The sequence below is a fragment of the Pseudophryne corroboree genome, unplaced genomic scaffold (assembly GCF_028390025.1).
Source record: "Pseudophryne corroboree isolate aPseCor3 unplaced genomic scaffold, aPseCor3.hap2 scaffold_1163, whole genome shotgun sequence".
In the NCBI taxonomy this organism is placed as follows: Eukaryota; Metazoa; Chordata; class Amphibia; order Anura; family Myobatrachidae; genus Pseudophryne; species Pseudophryne corroboree.
The window spans coordinates 48865-68766 of NW_026967788.1; the positions used below are offsets into that span (position 1 = coordinate 48865).

The following is a 19902-nucleotide window of genomic DNA, read 5'->3' on the forward strand; positions in this document are numbered from 1 at the left end:
ATTGCCATGCGGCTTCAAGTGCCGCCTTGATGATTTATGTAGGCCACCGTGGTGGCGGTGTCCGACTGTACTTGAACAGGCCTGTTCTGTACCAAATACTGGGCCAGGTTCAGTACATTGGACACTGCCTGCTTTTCCAGAATGTTGATCGGGAGGAGAGACTCCTCCTTGGTCCACCGACCCTGAAGGGAGTGTTGCTCCAACACCACGCCCCAACCTCTCAGACTGGCATCAGTCGTCAGCAGGACCCAGCTGGATATCCAGAAGGGACGACCCCTGCTCAATCGTTGGTCCTGAAGCCACCAGCTCAGTGACATACAGACCTCCAGAGACAAGGAGATATCATTTGAGATCTGATCCGGTGAGGAAGGCCGTCCCACTTGGCAAGAATCAGCCTCTGCAGAGAGCGAGAATGGAATTGAGCGTACTCCACCATGTCGAATGCCGACACCATGAGACCTATTCAAACTAAAACATTTAGAAAAAAGGTTGACTGTAACACTTTCTTGGGATACACAAGCTGCCACTATAAACCTTGGGTCAATAATATCCCCAAAAGCCAGTATCTGAGGATTAAAAGAAACTGTTCCAATGAGAATGATTTTATTATCCAAAGTAGGGAACTGACACAATCTCTTTTGGATCAAGGCTATCCGAAATTTCTCCTAGATTTGGCTTATGAGGAGGTATCAAAACAATGTAGGCAGGAGACTCTACTAGATAAATCTGAAAAAAAGAAGATCAGTTATATATCAGAAAATAATGAACCACTCTTTATTTCAAGATTTAATAATTCATCAAATAAGATTAGAGATATCCTGACAAAAAACTTCTCTGTGTTAAAGATGGACAAGGTGCTATCAGGGTGTTTGAATGATAAACCTAGAATAGTTTTCAAAAGAGCTAATAACCTACAAAACCATCTTTCACCCAGTTATTTCAAACCCATTTCTACTTACTGCACTAAGAAGCCTCATATATCTCAGGCACAGAGAGGACAATGTAAGAAATGTTTTAAACCCAGATGTATCACCTGTAGATTCATTGATTCAGAGAGCCATGACTTTTCAGCCCCGAAAGACACTGGGAATTATAAATTTAGTATTATCGGATCCATTACCTGTCAGACCACATATGTTATATATGTAATAACTTGCATATGTGGCCTGCAGTATGTAGGTCGTACTACCCGGTCACTCAACACACGGTTCTTAGAACATAGAAGACTAATTAACAAGAAGTCACTCACGCACAGTGTGCCCAGACATGTGGTTCAATCACATGAGGGGGACATTAAGGTTATCTCTATTAAGGGCATTGAGCACATAGAAGAGACCCCAAGAGGTGGCAATAGGTTCAATCGCCTCTGCAAGCGAGAGGCGTATTGGATCTGTTCGCTCAATACCCTTGTTCCAATGGGTTTGAACGAAAACATTGAAATGAACAACATATGACAAATTAGTCTATGGCCCAATATTGTGTGACTATGTATCTATAGAATACTATTACTTTTTTCTTGTGGGTGTCTGGTTATATATATATATATATATATTTTATAAAAAAAATTTTTTTTTTATATATATAAAAAAACTTTATTAGTCTAGGTCTGGCAATGTTGAAATATTGTCTATTTAAAAAAGCTAAAGTAAATAACTATATAAATTAAGGTTGTGATCTGATTTTGTTGTGGGTCTCGCTGTGGCTCGATCCTGTGACCTTGGGAGCTGGAGTCCTAGAACTTACCTGATGAGCTATTGAAACTTATGCTTAAACCAAAGCTCTTAGTAATATTAGGAGTGCTATAGGCATTTTCTGTTTAAATGATACTTATGTTCTCTGTGATGCCATAAATTAAATAATAATGAAATAAGGAAATGTTGTTATGTAGAATACTATAATTTATATACCTGTATGCAATTATTGATGTGTCAACAAAGAATTTAGATACATGTAATCTCCCTTAAGCATGTTTTATCGATTGATAGAGTTTTCCCTATAAAGATAGATAGGTTTATTTCCTCTGAATAAATTAAGCTGGTGCATCAATTAAATACAGGTGTAGTCCAAACGAATGAGACTTTCTTATTGGCTGAATGGACTTTATAAGCATACCTGCTATGGACACCTGTATTAACCTCCTGAGGAAACCGCTTACCACTAGAGCGGAGAAACGCGTAGAGGACGCTCCATTGTGCACCGTGTATGCTACAGTCAGCCTGGTTCCCTGCCACTCGTTTCCTCCGTGTGCAAACCTTTCAGTGCGTCTACCAGTTGTGAGGACCGAACGCCGTGACCGCCATATCCGGCAAGCCCTCCCGGGACATCCTGACCGCTGGGTCCAACACCGTTAAGTATCCATGCAGTGTCAGCTTGAAAAATACTAGCAATTTGGTGGAGAAATTTCCGTGACAGCCTGGTCTGGTAATTCCATCTTCTGCATTGTCTGTGTGATTATACTAAACGGATAATTGAACTGCTATAGAGGTCTAATCTGAATTATCATAAAACCATTCTATGCTCTCTAATCATCTGCGCACTTGGAGGACATAATTACAACTGAAAGGCAGATAAAAGGAACCCTGGATTGCTAATTAAGCTTTGACCGACAATTACCAGCTGATTTCTGTTGCTGTAGATCATGATTGGAATCTATCTTTGAACTTTTAAATACAGTTATGTGCACTGTTATGAGCTTATTGAAGCGTCAGCTTATATAGATACTCAATTGAGTTTTTACTATACTATGTGTGTTTAAATTGATATTAAATTTATGAATTGAATTTTAAACCAGCGCTCCTTATGTTTGTCTCTAGTTTATCAGAGATTTATATATTTATCTTATCTTGACATCCAGTTGTCCCATAGGAGCTGCTATTGGAAGCTATTTATTATATGTATTGACAAAAGATAAAACCTTTTTTCCGTGTGTTTACAGGTAGATATATTTGCTTTTGTGCGCCCGATCAAATATTCATATACACTCAAGTAACGTTGAGTGTATATTGAAAATTATATTTGGAGACCTAGTACTTGCATTGCCGAATGTATCGACACTTGCGGATAGGAAGCAACGAATCTTATCCTGAAGTTTCAGGGCTTTCTCCTGAGACAAGAACAACCGCTGGTTGTGAGTGTCCAATAACGCTCCCAGGTGCACAGGAGAACTTCTGGAGAATTTGCTAGGATCAACAAATCGTCCAGATACGGCAGGATCCTGACTCCTTGACGGCGGAGTGCAGCCGTCATCACCGCCATAACTTTGGTGAAAACACGAGGAGCCGTTGTCAAACCAAAAGGCAACACCCGAAATTGGTAATGGAGGTTGCCCACTGCAAACCGCAGGCACTGCTGATGTGACAGTGCAATAGGAATATGGAGGCAGGCATCCTGTATGTCCAGGAAGACCATATAGTCCCCAGGCTCCAAGGCCAGAACAATAGAGCGGAGAGTTTCCATACGAAACTTGGAGACTTCCACATACTTGTTTAATGCCTTGAGATTGAGAATGGGCAGAGAGGACCCATTCGGTTTCGGGACTAGGAACAGTGGTGAATAGTACCCCTTGCCTCTGAGTCAGAGGCACCTGTACCCACCACTCCTGTAGTCAGGAGGGAATGTACTACCTAATGAAGAGTGTTTGCTTTTACCGGATCCAGAGGGACATCTGTCAGGCAAAATCATTGAGGGGGATGTTTCTTGAAGGATACGGCGTAATCTCGAGTGACAAATTCCCAGACCCAGGCATCTGAAGTGGTCTTCAACCATTCCTGGGCAAAACCTAGAAGTCGGTCCCCTACTCTGGGATCCCCCAGGGGGAGGCCCGCCCCATCATGCGGCCAGCTTGTCAGTCTTGGAAGCAGGCTGACGGGCAGGCCCGCTTAGGTCTGGGCTTGGCAGGTTTGGAAGCACAAGCTTGTTTCGGGTATGCCTGACCTTTTGCTTTTCCTGGAGGATGAAAGGGATGAGGGAAAAGTACTTTTAGCCTTCGGAGCAGTACTAGGTAGGCAGGCTGTTTGTGCGGAAGCCAGATCAGCCACAATCTTATTGAGGTCTCCAAAGAGAATGTCTCCCTTGAAAGGAAGCACCGCCAGGGTTTTCTTGGAATCCATATCCACCAACTAGGATCTCAACCAAAGGATACGTCTGGCCAAGACGGACGTAGTAGTAGCCTTGGCCGCCAGCACCCCGGCATCGGAGGCCGCCTCCTTAAGGTACCGAGAAGCCGTGGCAATATAAGAGAGACATTGTCGAGCATGCTCAGATGCGTTAGAAGGCAGCTCCGCTTCTAGTTCTGGAGCCCACGCCTCAACTTTAGCAGCCCATGTTGCTGCAATGGTTGGCCTATGCACAGCCCCCGTTCGGGTGTAAATCGCTTTCAAACAACCCTCCACACGTCTATCCGTCGGTGCCCTCAGAGAGGTGACGGTAGTTACTGGCAGAGCAGAGGAAACTACCATGCGTGCCACATGAGAATCTACAGGCGGAGGAATTTCCCAATTTTTACATAGCTCTGCAGAGAGAGGATAGCGAGCCAACAGTCTCTTATGCAGTGTGAATTTTGTTCCCGGGTTTTCACAGGATTCCTGAAGTATGTCAGCCAAGTGTTGAAAAAGAGGTAAAACCTGTTTAACCATTTTCATACGTTTAAATCTGTCCGGATTTTTAGAGACAGCCACAGGCCCAGGTTCATCAGAGACCTGAAGAATGAGCCCGAAAGCCTCCACAAATCAGGGACATCCACCATAGACTTTCCTACCCCATCAGAAGCATCTGAGTCAGTGTCTGTGGGATCAGTATATGCACCATCCTCCTCAGAGGATGTGTACAGGACAGCGGTGGATTGGGAGGAGGTAATAACCCGTTTAGAAGGCGTCTTAGGTGGGCGAGAGTGAGATTTAGATCTAGTCAGTGATCGTTCAAGTGCTGTAACTGAGTTGAGATTCGATCCGCCCATGGCATATAGACTGCAGGGACCATAAACTGCTGCACTGGCACAGGTGGTCCCACAGGGGGCGCCCGTTTAGTTACCAGCGTATGTAACAACGTGGAAAAGGTAGCCCAAGGTGGGTCATTAGTTGCTCCCGGCGCTACAGACCCACAGGGGGGTAAGGAACCCCCTGAACCTGAACTCTCTGCTGCCATATATTCCTCCAAAGTGTCTGCAGCATCACCGCCATGCAATGTGGGAGAAGCCCCAGCGTCGATGCCTCGTGTAGCTGACATAATAATAATAAGCACAATATCAGGCAACCTGGTACAATCATAGCAGCGAAATACCTAGCAAGAACTCCCAGTGCAGGGTGACTATCCTGTCAGCCCAAACCGGGAACCAAGAGATATATGTATATAAATATATAAAGTGACTATAAATCACAAAGAAAAATACACAGCAAGTATATCTTGTGAAATACCTATATTATTCAGAAAACCTGACACTCTGAGCTCTCAGGTTACAGAATATAGGAGTAGCAAGCCGAGGGAAATATCCAAGATGTCAGCCACGCAGCAGCTACATGCACACACACACATATATAGACACAAGCGTACCATGCAGGAATTATACCACATAAAACTGCACCGGACTAGCAATACAAAGTAATACTCAGTAGAGCTATATATGTAAACAGTAGATATAACAATGCACAGTAGGTACTGGATGTATATCACAGGGAGTTTGTACCGCACAACCCTGACTGTATGCACTCTTTCTTATCTAACACTGTCCCAGTGACAGGTAGAATACTTAAGTGTCCTGTAATATGCACAGCGCTGGCGATCAGACGGCTTTACAGAGGAGGATTTGCCCCAGCAGTCCCAGGAACAGCGCTGCTCCGTGTAATGGCGGCTGACAGGGAGTGAGGGAGAAATATGCACAGTGATCGCAAAATACGCGCTTTGGAGCGTTTTTACGCGCTATGGGCAGAGAAGGACTCGGATTTTAAAAGTGAGCGGGTCCAGCAGGACGCGCTGTTTTTCGCTGACTGTCGCTTCACAGCCAAGAGAAATCACCAAGCCCTGCCTCACCAGCCAATAGCCGCCGGCAGCTTCTCAACATCCAATCGCTGCCGGTAGCGTCTCCCAATGCAAGCGCCACCTCAGACGTCTGTCCCTCCTCCCTACCCTGCCTCCAACCCATTGAATGTGCAGCTGGCAACCGGGCGGGGATATCACGATGACGGGTATGGAAGATGCTGGAGGGAGCAGAGGAGAAGGAGAGGAGCGCCTTCACCACGGGCAGCCCAGTGGGTCTGCTGCAGAGAACATGAGCTGGGGCCAGCGGAACATGTCAGTGCGGTCGAGGCTACCGCAAAGTATCAAGAGGTCAGAGCGTTGCGGGCGGGCTCATGAAGAGAGTGCGGGGTCTGAGATCAACGAGACAATTTGATGGTTCACAGACATGCGGGTGGTTACTAGCGAGTGATCAATCTACAGTTTCACATACATGCAGGTGGCTATCACGAGTGATAAAAAATGCGACCTGGGGGAATGGTGTTAAATCTTTCGTTTCATGAACGTGTGGGCGGGCCTTTCCTATATGTATTTAATGGCCAATACCTGCACATTATACCTGTGAAGGTGCAAGCGGGAAACTGGGGCGCGTCCTGTTACGCTGCATCTTATTCCCCCAGCGTCCGTTCCACTCCCAACTACTAATACACACATCCTGCCCCCTGCTACCACTACTGCACCCATCCTGCACCTATCTTACCCCCTGCTACCACTACTGCACCCATCCTGCCCCCTGCTACTACCACTACTGCACCCATCCTGCCCCCTACCACTGCTGCACCTATCTTACCCCCCTGCTACCACTACTGCACCTATCTTACCCCTGCTACCACTACTGCACCTATCCTACCCCCTGCTACCACTACTGCACCTATCCTACCCCCTGCTACCGCTACTGCACCTATCCTGCCCCCTACCACTGCTGCACCTATCTTACCCTCTGCTACCACTACTGCACCTATCTTACCCCTCTGCTACCACTACTGCACCTATCTTACCCCTGCTACCACTACTGCACCTATCCTACCCCCTGCTACCACTACTGCACCTATCCTACCCCCTGCTACCACTACTGCACCTATCCTACCCCCTGCTACCACTACTGCACCTATCCTACCCCCTGCTACCACTACTGCACCTATCTTACCCCCTGCTACCACTACTGCACCCATCCTGCCCCCTGCTACCACTACTGCACCTATCTTACCCCCTGCTACCACTACTTCACCCATCCTGCCCCCTGCTACCACTACTACACCTATCTTACCCCCTGCTACCACTACTACACCTATCTTACCCCCTGCTACCACTACTGCACCTATCTTACCCCCTGCTACCACTACTGCACCCATCCTGCTACCACCACTACTGCACCTATCTTACCCCCCTGCTACCACTACTGCACCTATCTTACCCCCCTGCTACCACTACTGCACCTATCTTACCCCCTGCTACCACTACTACACCTATCTTACCCCCCTGCTACCACTACTGCACCTATCTTACCCCCTGCTACCACTACTGCACCCATCCTGCTACCACCACTACTGCACCTATCTTACCCCCCTGCTACCACTACTGCACCTATCTTACCCCCTGCTACCACTACTGCACCCATCCTGCCCCCTGCTACCACTACTGCACCTATCCTACCCCCTGCTACCACTACTGCACCCATCCTACCCCCTACCACTGCTGCACCTATCTTACCCTCTGCTACCATTACTGCACCTATCTTACCCCCTTGCTACCACTACTGCACCTATCCTACCCCCTGCTACCACTACTGCACCTATCCTACCCCCTACTACCACTACTGCACCTATCCTACCCCCTACCACTACTGCACCTATCCTACCCCCTGCTACCACTACTGCACCTATCCTACCCCCTGCTACCACTACTGCACCTATCCTTCCCCCTGCTACCACTACTGCACCTATCCTACCCGCTGCTACCACTACTGCACCTATCCTACCCCCTACTACCACTACTGCACCTATCCTACCCCCTGCTACCACTACTGCACCTATCCTACCCCCTGCTACTACTACTGCACCTATCTTACCCCCTACCACTACTGCACCTATCCTACCCCCTGCTACCACTACTGCACCTATCCTACCCCCTGCTACCACTACTGCACCTATCCTTCCCCCTGCTACCACTACTGCACCTATCCTACCCGCTGCTACCACTACTGCACCTATCCTACCCCCTACTACCACTACTGCACCTATCCTACCCCCTGCTACCACTACTGCACCTATCCTACCCCCTACTACCACTACTGCACCTATCCTACCCCCTACCACTACTGCACCTATCCTACCCCCTGCTACCACTACTGCACCTATCCTACCCCCTGCTACCACTACTGCACCTATCCTACCCCCTGCTACCACTACTGCACCCATCCTGCCCCCTGCTACCACTACTGCACCTATCCTACCCCCTGCTACCACTACTGCACCCATCCTACCCCCTACCACTGCTGCACCTATCTTACCCTCTGCTACCATTACTGCACCTATCTTACCCCCCTGCTACCACTACTGCACCTATCCTACCCCCTGCTACCACTACTGCACCTATCCTTCCCCCTGCTACCACTACTGCACCCATCCTGCCCCCTGCTACCATTACTGCACCTATCCTACCCCCTGCTACCAGTACTGCACCTATCCTACCCCCTGCTACCATTACTGCACCTATCCTACCCCCTACCACTACTGCACCCATCCTGCTACCACCACTACTGCCCCTATCCTTCCACCTGCTACCACTACTGCACCCATCCTGCCCCCTGCTACCACAACTGCTGCACCCAACCTGCCCCCTACCACTGCTGCACCTATCTTACCCCCTGCTACCATTACTGCACCCATCCTGCCCCCTGCTACCACAACTGCTGCACCCAACCTGCCCCCTACCACTGCTGCACCTATCTTACCCTCTGCTACCATTACTACACCCATCCTGCCCCCTGCTACCACTACTGCACCCATCCTGCCCCCTGCTACCACCACTACTGCTCCCATCCTGCCTCTTACCATTACTGCACCCATCCTGCCCTCTGTTAGCACCACTACAGCACCTATCTTACACCCTGGTACCACTACTGCACCTATCCTACCCCCTGGTACCACTACTGCACCCATCCTGCCCCCTGCTACCACTACTGCACCTATCCTACCCCCTGCTACCACTACTGCACCTATCCTGCCCCTTTCCATTACTGCACTCATCCTGCTACCACCACTACTGCACCTATCTTACCCCCTGGTACCACTACTGCACCTATCCTACCCCCTGGTACCACTACTGCACCCATCCTGCCCCCTACCACTGCTGCACCTATCCTACCCCCTGCTACCACTACTGCACCTATCCTACCCCCTACCACTGCTGCACCTATCCTACCCCCTGCTACCACTACTGCACCTATCCTACCCCCTGCTACCACTGCTGCACCTATCCTACCCCCTGCTACCACTACTGCACCTATCCTACCTCCTACCACTACTGCACCTATCCTTCCCCCTACCACTACTGCACCTATCTTACCCCCTGCTACCACTACTGCACCTATCCTTCCCCCTACCACTACTGCACCTATCCTACCCCCTGCTACTACTACTGCACCTATCTTACCCCCTGCTACCACTACTGCACCTATCCTACCCCCTACCACTACTGCACCTATCCTACCCCCTGCTACTACTACTGCACCTATCTTACCCCCTGCCACCACTACTGCACCTATCTTACCCCCTGCTACCACTACTACACCTATCCTACCCCCTGCTACCACTACTGCACCTATCTTACCCCCTACTGCACCTATCCTACCCCTGCTACCACTACTGCACCTATCTTACCCCCTACTGCACCTATCCTACCCCTGCTACCACTACTGCACCTATCCTACCCCCTGCTACCACTACTGCACCTATCCTACCCCCTGCTACTACTACTGCACCTATCTTACCCCCTGCTACCACTACTGCACCTATCCTACCCCCTACCACTACTGCACCTATCCTACCCCCTGCTACTACTACTGCACCTATCTTACCCCCTGCTACCACTACTGCACCTATCCTACCCCCTACCACTACTGCACCTATCCTACCCCCTGCTACTACTACTGCACCTATCTTACCCCCTACTACCACTACTGCACCTATCCTACCCCCTGCTACCACTACTGCACCTATCCTACCCCCTGCTACCACTACTGCACCTATCCTACCCCCTGCTACCACTACTGCACCTGTCCTTCCCCCTGCTACCACTACTGCACCTATCCTACCCCCTGCTACCACTACTGCACCTGTCCTACCCCCTGCTACCACTACTGCACCTATCCTACCCCCTGCTACCAGTACTGCACCTATCCTACCCCCTGCTACCACTACTGCACCTATCCTACCCCCTGCTACCACTACTGCACCCATCCTACCCCCTACCACTGCTGCACCTATCTTACCCTCTGCTACCATTACTGCACCTATCTTACCCCCCTGCTACCACTACTGCACCTATCCTACCCCCTGCTACCACTACTGCACCTATCCTTCCCCCTGCTACCACTACTGCACCCATCCTGCCCCCTGCTACCATTACTGCACCTATCCTACCCCCTGCTACCAGTACTGCACCTATCCTACCCCCTGCTACCATTACTGCACCTATCCTACCCCCTACCACTACTGCACCCATCCTGCTACCACCACTACTGCCCCTATCCTTCCACCTGCTACCACTACTGCACCCATCCTGCCCCCTGCTACCACAACTGCTGCACCCAACCTGCCCCCTACCACTGCTGCACCTATCTTACCCCCTGCTACCATTACTGCACCCATCCTGCCCCCTGCTACCACAACTGCTGCACCCAACCTGCCCCCTACCACTGCTGCACCTATCTTACCCTCTGCTGCCATTATTACACCCATCCTGCCCCCTGCTACCACTACTGCACCCATCCTGCCCCCTGCTACCACCACTACTGCTCCCATCCTGCCTCTTACCATTACTGCACCCATCCTGCCCTCTGTTAGCACCACTACAGCACCTATCTTACACCCTGGTACCACTACTGCACCTATCCTACCCCCTGGTACCACTACTGCACCCATCCTGCCCCCTGCTACCACTACTGCACCTATCCTACCCCCTGCTACCACTACTGCACCTATCCTGCCCCTTTCCATTACTGCACCCATCCTGCTACCACCACTACTGCACCTATCTTACCCCCTGGTACCACTACTGCACCTATCCTACCCCCTGGTACCACTACTGCACCCATCCTGCCCCCTACCACTACTGCACCTATCCTACCCCCTGCTACCACTACTGCACCTATCCTACCCCCTACCACTGCTGCACCTATCCTACCCCCTGCTACCACTACTGCACCTATCCTACCCCCTGCTACCACTGCTGCACCTATCCTACCCCCTGCTACCACTACTGCACCTATCCTACCTCCTACCACTACTGCACCTATCCTTCCCCCTACCACTACTGCACCTATCTTACCCCCTGCTACCACTACTGCACCTATCCTTCCCCCTACCACTACTGCACCTATCCTACCCCCTGCTACTACTACTGCACCTATCTTACCCCCTGCTACCACTACTGCACCTATCCTACCCCCTACCACTACTGCACCTATCCTACCCCCTGCTACTACTACTGCACCTATCTTACCCCCTGCTACCACTACTGCACCTATCTTACCCCCTGCTACCACTACTACACCTATCCTACCCCCTGCTACCACTACTGCACCTATCTTACCCCCTACTGCACCTATCCTACCCCTGCTACCACTACTGCACCTTTCTTACCCCCTACTGCACCTATCCTACCCCTGCTACCACTACTGCACCTATCCTACCCCCTGCTACCACTACTGCACCTATCCTACCCCCTGCTACTACTACTGCACCTATCTTACCCCCTGCTACCACTACTGCACCTATCCTACCCCCTACCACTACTGCACCTATCCTACCCCCTACTACCACTACTGCACCTATCTTACCCCCTGCTACCACTACTGCACCTATCCTACCCCCTGCTACTACTACTGCACCTATCTTACCCCCTGCTACCACTACTGCACCTATCCTACCCCCTACCACTACTGCACCTATCCTACCCCCTGCTACTACTACTGCACCTATCTTACCCCCTACTACCACTACTGCACCTATCCTACCCCCTGCTACCACTACTGCACCTATCCTACCCCCTGCTACCACTACTGCACCTATCCTACCCCCTGCTACCACTACTGCACCTGTCCTTCCCCCTGCTACCACTACTGCACCTATCCTACCCCCTGCTACCACTACTGCACCTGTCCTACCCCCTGCTACCACTACTGCACCTATCCTACCCCCTGCTACCAGTACTGCACCTATCCTACCCCCTGCTACCACTACTGCACCTATCCTACCCGCTGCTACCACTACTGCACCTATCCTACCCCCTGCTACCAGTACTGCACCTATCCTACCCCCTGCTACCACTACTGCACCTATCCTACCCCCTACCACTACTGCACCTATCCTACCCCCTGCTACCACTACTGCACCTATCCTACCCCCTGCTACCACTACTGCACCTGTCCTTCCCCCTGCTACCACTACTGCACCTATCCTTCCCCCTGCTACCACTACTGGACCTATCCTACCCCCTACCACTACTGCACCTATCCTACCCCCTGCTACCACTACTGCACCCATCCTGCCCCCTGCTACCACTACTGCACCCATCCTGCCCCCTGCTACCACCACTGCACCTATCCTACCCCCTGCTACCACTACTGCACCTATCCTACCCCCTGCTACCACTACTGCACCTATCCTACATAATACCACTACTGCACCCATCCTGCTACCACTTCACTTATCCTACCTCCTACCACTACTGCACCCATCCTGCTACCAGTACTGCACCTATCCTACCACCTTCCACCTCTACTGCACCCATTCTACCCCACATACCCACACAGTGCCCATTATAAACACCCCCATACCCACATAGTGCTCATTATTCACACCCCCATAGTGACCATCATCTGCACACCCCTATACCACACAGTGCCTATTATACACCCCCCACAGCTCTCAGAACACTCTATACCCACACAGTACTCATTATACACACTTACAATGCTCATAGCACCCTCTATACCCACACACCTGCACAGTGGCCATCATACGCACAACCCATACCCACACAGTGCTCATTATACACCCCAACCCTGGCACACACAGCGCCTAGTATATGGGTACTCAATACCCACAGTGCCCAGGATACATCCCCCCATACACAGTGACCAGCATACATAAAATCCAATATCCACACACAGTGCTCAGCATAGACACAATTGCCACACCCACACAATGCTCAGCATACACACAAACAATCCCCAAACCAAAGCAGTGCCCAGCATACTCACCAACCCCATACTCAAACAGTGCCCAGCATACTCACCAACCCCATACTCAAACAGTGCCCAGCATACTCACCAACCCCATACTCAAACAGTGCCCAGCATACTCACCAACCCCATACTCAAACAGTGCCCAGCATACGCACACACCTCGTGTTATAGCGGTAGGGCTTCAAGAAGGACACGGAGAAGCTGATCTTAAAAGTTGACGGGGAGCAGGAAGCACCAAATCCTGGGTACTGATGCCTCCCTACCCCTAACACTGCCTACAGCACTACCTGCACCTAACCCCCTACTTGCCTCCCAATACTGCCATAACTGCTATCAACCATGTTGGGTGGTTCAATGCTATGTGGAGAGGCATAAGGGGAGCTCAAAAGCATACATTGCTATGGGACCCAGAAACTGTGAAGTAGGACCCCAATTTTTTAAAGTGAGGGGTCCCCGGGACCCACAATTTTTCCTGCTCGGCGCGATCACTGTATGCAGTTTCACACACACCCATAAAACGGCCAGTTTCCGCCCAGAAACACCCACTTCCTGTCAATCACATTACGATTGCCAGAACGAAGAAAATTCCTCGTAATGCCGTGAGTAAAATACCTAACTGCATAGCAAATTTACTTGGCGCAGTCGCACTGCGGACATTGCGCATGCGCGTTAGCGATTGATCGCTCCGTTGCGAAAAAAAATCAACGAGCGATCAACTCGGAATGACCACCATTGTTTCTTTTTTAGATGGAACCATGGGTCGTGCACGTGATGTGACTGGCAAAGGGGAGCCATTGGTTTTGGCCGAGACCATGGCAATAGCCTGGAGGAGGTGGCGGCATTTGTTTGTTGGTGATCCCTCGTAGACAGTGAGTAGTATCAATCTACAGAGGAAGAAGCATGGACACCAAGAATCTCAGCGGCGGAACAGTGGGCGAAATCAGGATCACAGGCATTTAAGGCGCCCAGCAACCACCAATCGTTCCAAACGCATCAGGAACTGCACCAAAAAAACAATGCCGGACCCAGCCAAACAGTCCCACAGTCCCAGATCTGGTGAATTGGAGGGCCACGTTAGATGTGGTGGCACGTCAGACTGGTGCTCTAAAAACCAATCCAAGCCTTTCGGCCACTGTTCCACCGCTGAGAGCACACCTAAAGTTTAACACTAATGAGATAGCTATTTTTATGGTAATTATTTTGAGCAATAGAGTAGGACCTGCAGTGTAGTGGGGTCCCTTGTCGGGGGCTGCAGGCTTAAATGCATTGAGCAATACATGAACTAAAACTCCACTGTTTATTATTGTTAGTTAAAATAGTGAGTGCAAGACACATTTATGTATGTAGTAAGGCTACTGGGAGACCTTAGATTGAGCAATATTGGATCTGACCATTACATTCCCTAAAGTCATAACCTCAGAACTGCACAGAGCAGGAACTATTATTCACAAGTAATTAGGAATGTGTTCATCATGAACAAGTCCACAATTACTGTCTGAAGGTTACACAATTATTTCAAGTCTACACAATTGATATTTGAGGATAAAGCCTTTAACAGAAAACACCCCTGAAGAAGTCACTATTGATGAAACGCGTTGGTGACATGCAATTTGGATTTAGAGTGAAATGGAGTGGATAAGAACGAGCCCGCCCATGCAAGGGTGAGAACAAGTGCAAAACGCTTGTCTTATGATTATACAGATATGTACTTGTGATAAGCTTTTAATCTGTTTTACTTGAAGTTCTAGATTCAAATTTCATTTTATTTCTGAATCTTATATGAATTGTATTTGGTGAGCTCAGGTCTACTGTATAGCAGGAAATATTTCATACCTGCATCATCTAACAAAATGCATATAAATTAGGCACTCCACAAAAAACAATACTAATTATATTATATACATACATACATACATATATACACATTTATATATAATCACTAATAATAAACTTCTGCTTGTTACTTTTAATAACATTATAATAAGTGTGTAATAACTCTCTACATGTGATATTTGTCATGGATAGCCTTGTGTTAGAAACACCCAACTGAGAACAAGGCTGATGGCGGAGGAGGGTGTAGGATAAGAGATTGCTGTAGTGACTGAGCAATGAGAATATGTGACTTCTGTAATAAGTGTTTATTACTCACCTGTGCTGATATCTGTAGGGATCTCCTCCTCCTTACACTGCTGATCACCCCTCACATACGTCTCTTCTTCTCCCTTCATATCTTCTGCCTTTATATCAGTCACATACGTCTCTTCTTCTCCCTTCATATCTTCTGCCTTCATATCAGTCACATATGTCTCTTCTTCTCCCTCTATATCTTCTGCCTTTATATCAGTCACATACGTCTCTTCTTCTCCCTCTATATCTTCTGCCTTTATATCAGTCACATACGTCTCTTCTTCTCCTTCTATATCTTCTGCCTTTATATCAGTCACATACGTCTCTTCTTCTCCCTCTATATCTTCTGCCTTTATATCAGTCACATACGTCTCTTCTTCTCCCTCTATATCTTCTGCCTTCATATCAGTCACATACGTCTCTTCTTCTCCCTCTATATCTTCTGCCTTCATATCAGTCACATACGTCTCTTCTTCTCCCTCTGTATCTTCTTCCTTCATATCAGTCACATACGTCTCTTCTTCTCCCTCTATATCTTCTGCCTTCATATCAGTCACATACGTCTCTTCTTCTGCCTCTATATCTTCTGCCTTCATATCAGTCACATACGTCTCTTCTTCTCCCTCTATATATTCTGCCTTTATATCAATCACATACTTCTCTTCTTCTCCCTCTTTATCTTCTGTTTTAATATCAGACAAACGTTCTTCCTAAATAACCAAAAAATAATACAATGGCATTTGCATAGTGTTAGATTAAACTGAGGTGAAACAGTATAATATCAGTGTATAAGACACACAGCTTCTCTACACATTATATAGTGACAGTCACTTTGGTATATTGGGGAGATCCTAAATACCACCTACCTGATCCTCCTGTGGGATCCTGTGATTCTCCTCTGTACAATCCTGGGAATACAGAGGACGGGGACATCTCTCTGGGGTATCTCTGTTACTGGGCCCATCTGTAGGAGACACACAAAGACTGAGAACAGTGTATATATGTGATTATCAGATGATGTTTGTATATAGGGGCCCCCATAGCTGCTCTCCCCTGTACAATACATGACAGTCTCCTCTTACCCAGTGATGTGAGGGGCCGGTGATTCTCCATCATCACGTCCTTGTACAGACCCCTGTGTTCCTCTATATACTCCTCCTCCTGCATGGAGACATAGACAGTGACATCCTGACACCTTATACACACACAGTGATACAGTCATCCCCCAGACACATTCCCCCGGTGTTACTGTATAATGCCCCATTTCCACCAATCACCTCTCCAGTCATCACCCAGACACGTCCCCTGGTGTTACTGTATAATGCCCCATTACCAGCAGTCACCTCTACAGTCATCACCCAGACACATCCCCTGGTGTTACTGTATAATGTCCCATTACTAGCAGTCACCTCTCCAGTCATCACCCAGACACATCCCCTGGTGTTACTGTATAATGCCCCATTCCCAGCAGTCACCTCTCCAGTCATCACCCACGCACGTCCCCTGGTGTTACTGTATAATGCGCCATTCCCAGCAGTCACCTCTCCAGTCATCACCCACGCACGTCCCCTGGTGTCACTGTGTAATGTCAAGGGGTCAGCTTGCTGGGGGTCGCTTGCGTGGAATTTAATAAGTGTGGAATTAAGAAGTGTGTTATCCGAACAGTTAAAAAAACAGCTGAACAAACATTGAGCACCATCAAGGAAAGGTAACTTACTTAAACAACTTATTCCTACACCACTTAACCCAAAATTATCTCACAAACGACCACAGCATGTTCATCAAACTACTGTTTCTTATTTCAATTCATGGAATTCTCACCAAATGTAACATTTTTACACTCACCCTAAAACTCACCCCTCTGTGCACATTACAGCTTCTATTCTCCACTCCCCTCTTCTAACCACTCATGAGATTTATACTTACTTCTCTGCAAGTACTATGACAACCACAATTGGCCACCAGAATAAACATTCGCAAACATCCACCAATATTTATCTCACTCTTCTGCTTTTATTATCTGGTGCCATATCACCAAATCCAGGCCCCAACCACCTGTCCCTCTCACACTCAGCTATCTCAAAACAACATAGAACTCCATCTAACCTCATAAATATCACGAGTCTCCCATCCCCTTCCAAGTCACTAAAATGTGGCTTATGGAATGCACGCTCTGTTTGTAACATATTACCATCCATCCATGACCTCTTCATATCTCACAACTTTTATCTGCTGGCTATAACAGAAACATGGCTCACACAATCAGACACGGCCTCCCCTGTCCACTTCACACACACCCCCAGGCCTGGTAATAGTAAAGGTGGTGGGGTTGGAATCTTACTGTCCCAATTTTTCACATACACTACCTTAAGTTCCATCAATCGCATTCACATCATTTGAAGTTCACTCTATCAGGATCCTCCCCCCCCCCCCCCTCCCCTTCTCTCTGCATGTTGCAGCTATCTATCGCCCTCCTGGGCAACCCAAAGAACAATTTCTAGAAGATTTTTCTGCCTGGCTTCCACACATATTATCCTCTGACATCTCCACCATCATTATGGGCGATTTCAATATAGCTCTTGACAGTCCACAATCTGTTCATGCCTCCAAACTCCTCTCTCTAACCTCCTCTCTTGGCCTCACCCAATGGTCTGAGTCCTCTACTCACTTGGAGGGCCACTGCATTGATCTTGTGTTCACCAGGCTCTGCTCAGTTTCTGAATTCATTAACACTCCTTTCCCTCTCTCTGATCACAACCTGATAACCTTCACAATCTCTTCTATTACTCTAAATTCTATGACACTAAAACCTAGCAAGCCTCCTCTAACCCGCAGAAATACTAACAATATACATTTTCAACAACTTTCCACTTCTCTGCAACAACTGCGCTCACCAATCTCTACATTTACCACACCTGACACTGCTGTATCCCACCTGCACAAGACCCTAGAGAGTGCCCTTGATGAAGTGGCTCCAGTTACCCATCACACTCCACGTAGGCTTAGATGCCAACCATGGCACTCTAAATCAACAAGACACCTACAAAAACTGTCACGTAAAGTAGAACGTCAGTGGCGTAAATCTCAGAATCCAAGTGACTTCCTCACATATAAGACCACCTACCACTCCTATCATCAGGCCCTGGACACTGCCAAACAAACATATTTCCAATCTCTCATCTCTTCTCATGCCACCAACCCCGTGACTTTAATACATTTTTTTTTTTTTTTAAATCAAGTACTTTTTTTATTTGGTTTTTTGACATTTATACATAACTCAAAACAAACATCAGCATTCTATTGACTGTAACAATTGCCATCAATAAAATTATATATGTTAAAGTTCAACATGTAGTGTGCGTCAATTATATTCACTTAGGGTTTCTTATCAAACGATATCTGTGTAAAGAAGGACTAGGTGTCCAGTGTCGGTCTGGCCAGCCTTGTGCTGCACCAGCGGTCCCACTTCTCTGTAAATTGAGAGGAGGAACCCCTTATCTTATACATATATCTCTCGTGTCGTATTACTGAATTTACTAATGCCCTCCACTGCTCCACCCTAGGCATGTCAGCTGAGAACCAAACCCTGGCAATGACAACCCTCGCCAGCGTAGTAAGACACAGGACATACCTGTACATTACCACAGAGTGTGTTTCCTCAAGATCTAATCCAAACAGGCATAGGCCGGGGTCTAACACGGGGAGGGATGGGGCAGTCATGGTTATATCACCCCATACCTTACACCAGAAAAGGGAAATTGCAGGGCAGTCCCATAACAAATGCCAGAATCCGGCATCGGTCTCCCGGCATCTGGGGCAGCAAGCGTTATCTCTAAGACCAGCCTTCTGCATAGTGACAGGAGTTCGATACACCCTGTGCAGAATGTAAAAAAAGACTTGTTTATATCGTATACATGGCGTAGTATATTTAATGGAGCCCAGGATCTGGATCCACTGCTACTGGGATAGAGGTCCCAAATCAGTCTCCCATTTGATGCGAAGTGTATTCAAATGATCATGACCATATTTGTTATTCAAAGCAGTATATATGACAGATATTTTTCCCCTTCGACTAAGAGAAGTGAGCAACGACTTAACGGGTGAATCTGCAATTGGAGGTGGGCCGTGAGGAAACTGGGTCTGCACAGCATGTCTAAGTTGAAAGTACCGAAACAAGGCAGTATTAGGTATATCAAATTCGAGTTTCAATTGCTGAAAAGACTTGAGCACTCCATCTTGGTAGAGTTGTTTTAGAGATATTACACCCTTAGTTATCCAAATATTATCTGGAGATA

At 48.2% G+C, this 19902-nt stretch overlaps 1 protein-coding gene across 1 annotated transcript in view; it reads right to left on the minus strand.

The window, feature by feature from the left end:
* LOC134990357 (zinc finger protein ZFP2-like) overlaps positions 1 to 16762 on the minus strand; it is a 34453-nt gene extending 17691 nt beyond the window's left edge. The window contains exons 1-3 of the mRNA XM_063950681.1: positions 16690 to 16762; positions 16474 to 16571; positions 15630 to 16317 (exon numbers count right to left, since the gene is read on the minus strand). Coding sequence (XP_063806751.1) covers positions 15630 to 16317; positions 16474 to 16571; positions 16690 to 16723 — 820 coding nt within the window. The 5' untranslated portion in view covers positions 16724 to 16762. The remainder of the gene's footprint in view (positions 1 to 15629; positions 16318 to 16473; positions 16572 to 16689) is intronic.
* Positions 16763 to 19902: the final 3140 nt, after the last annotated feature.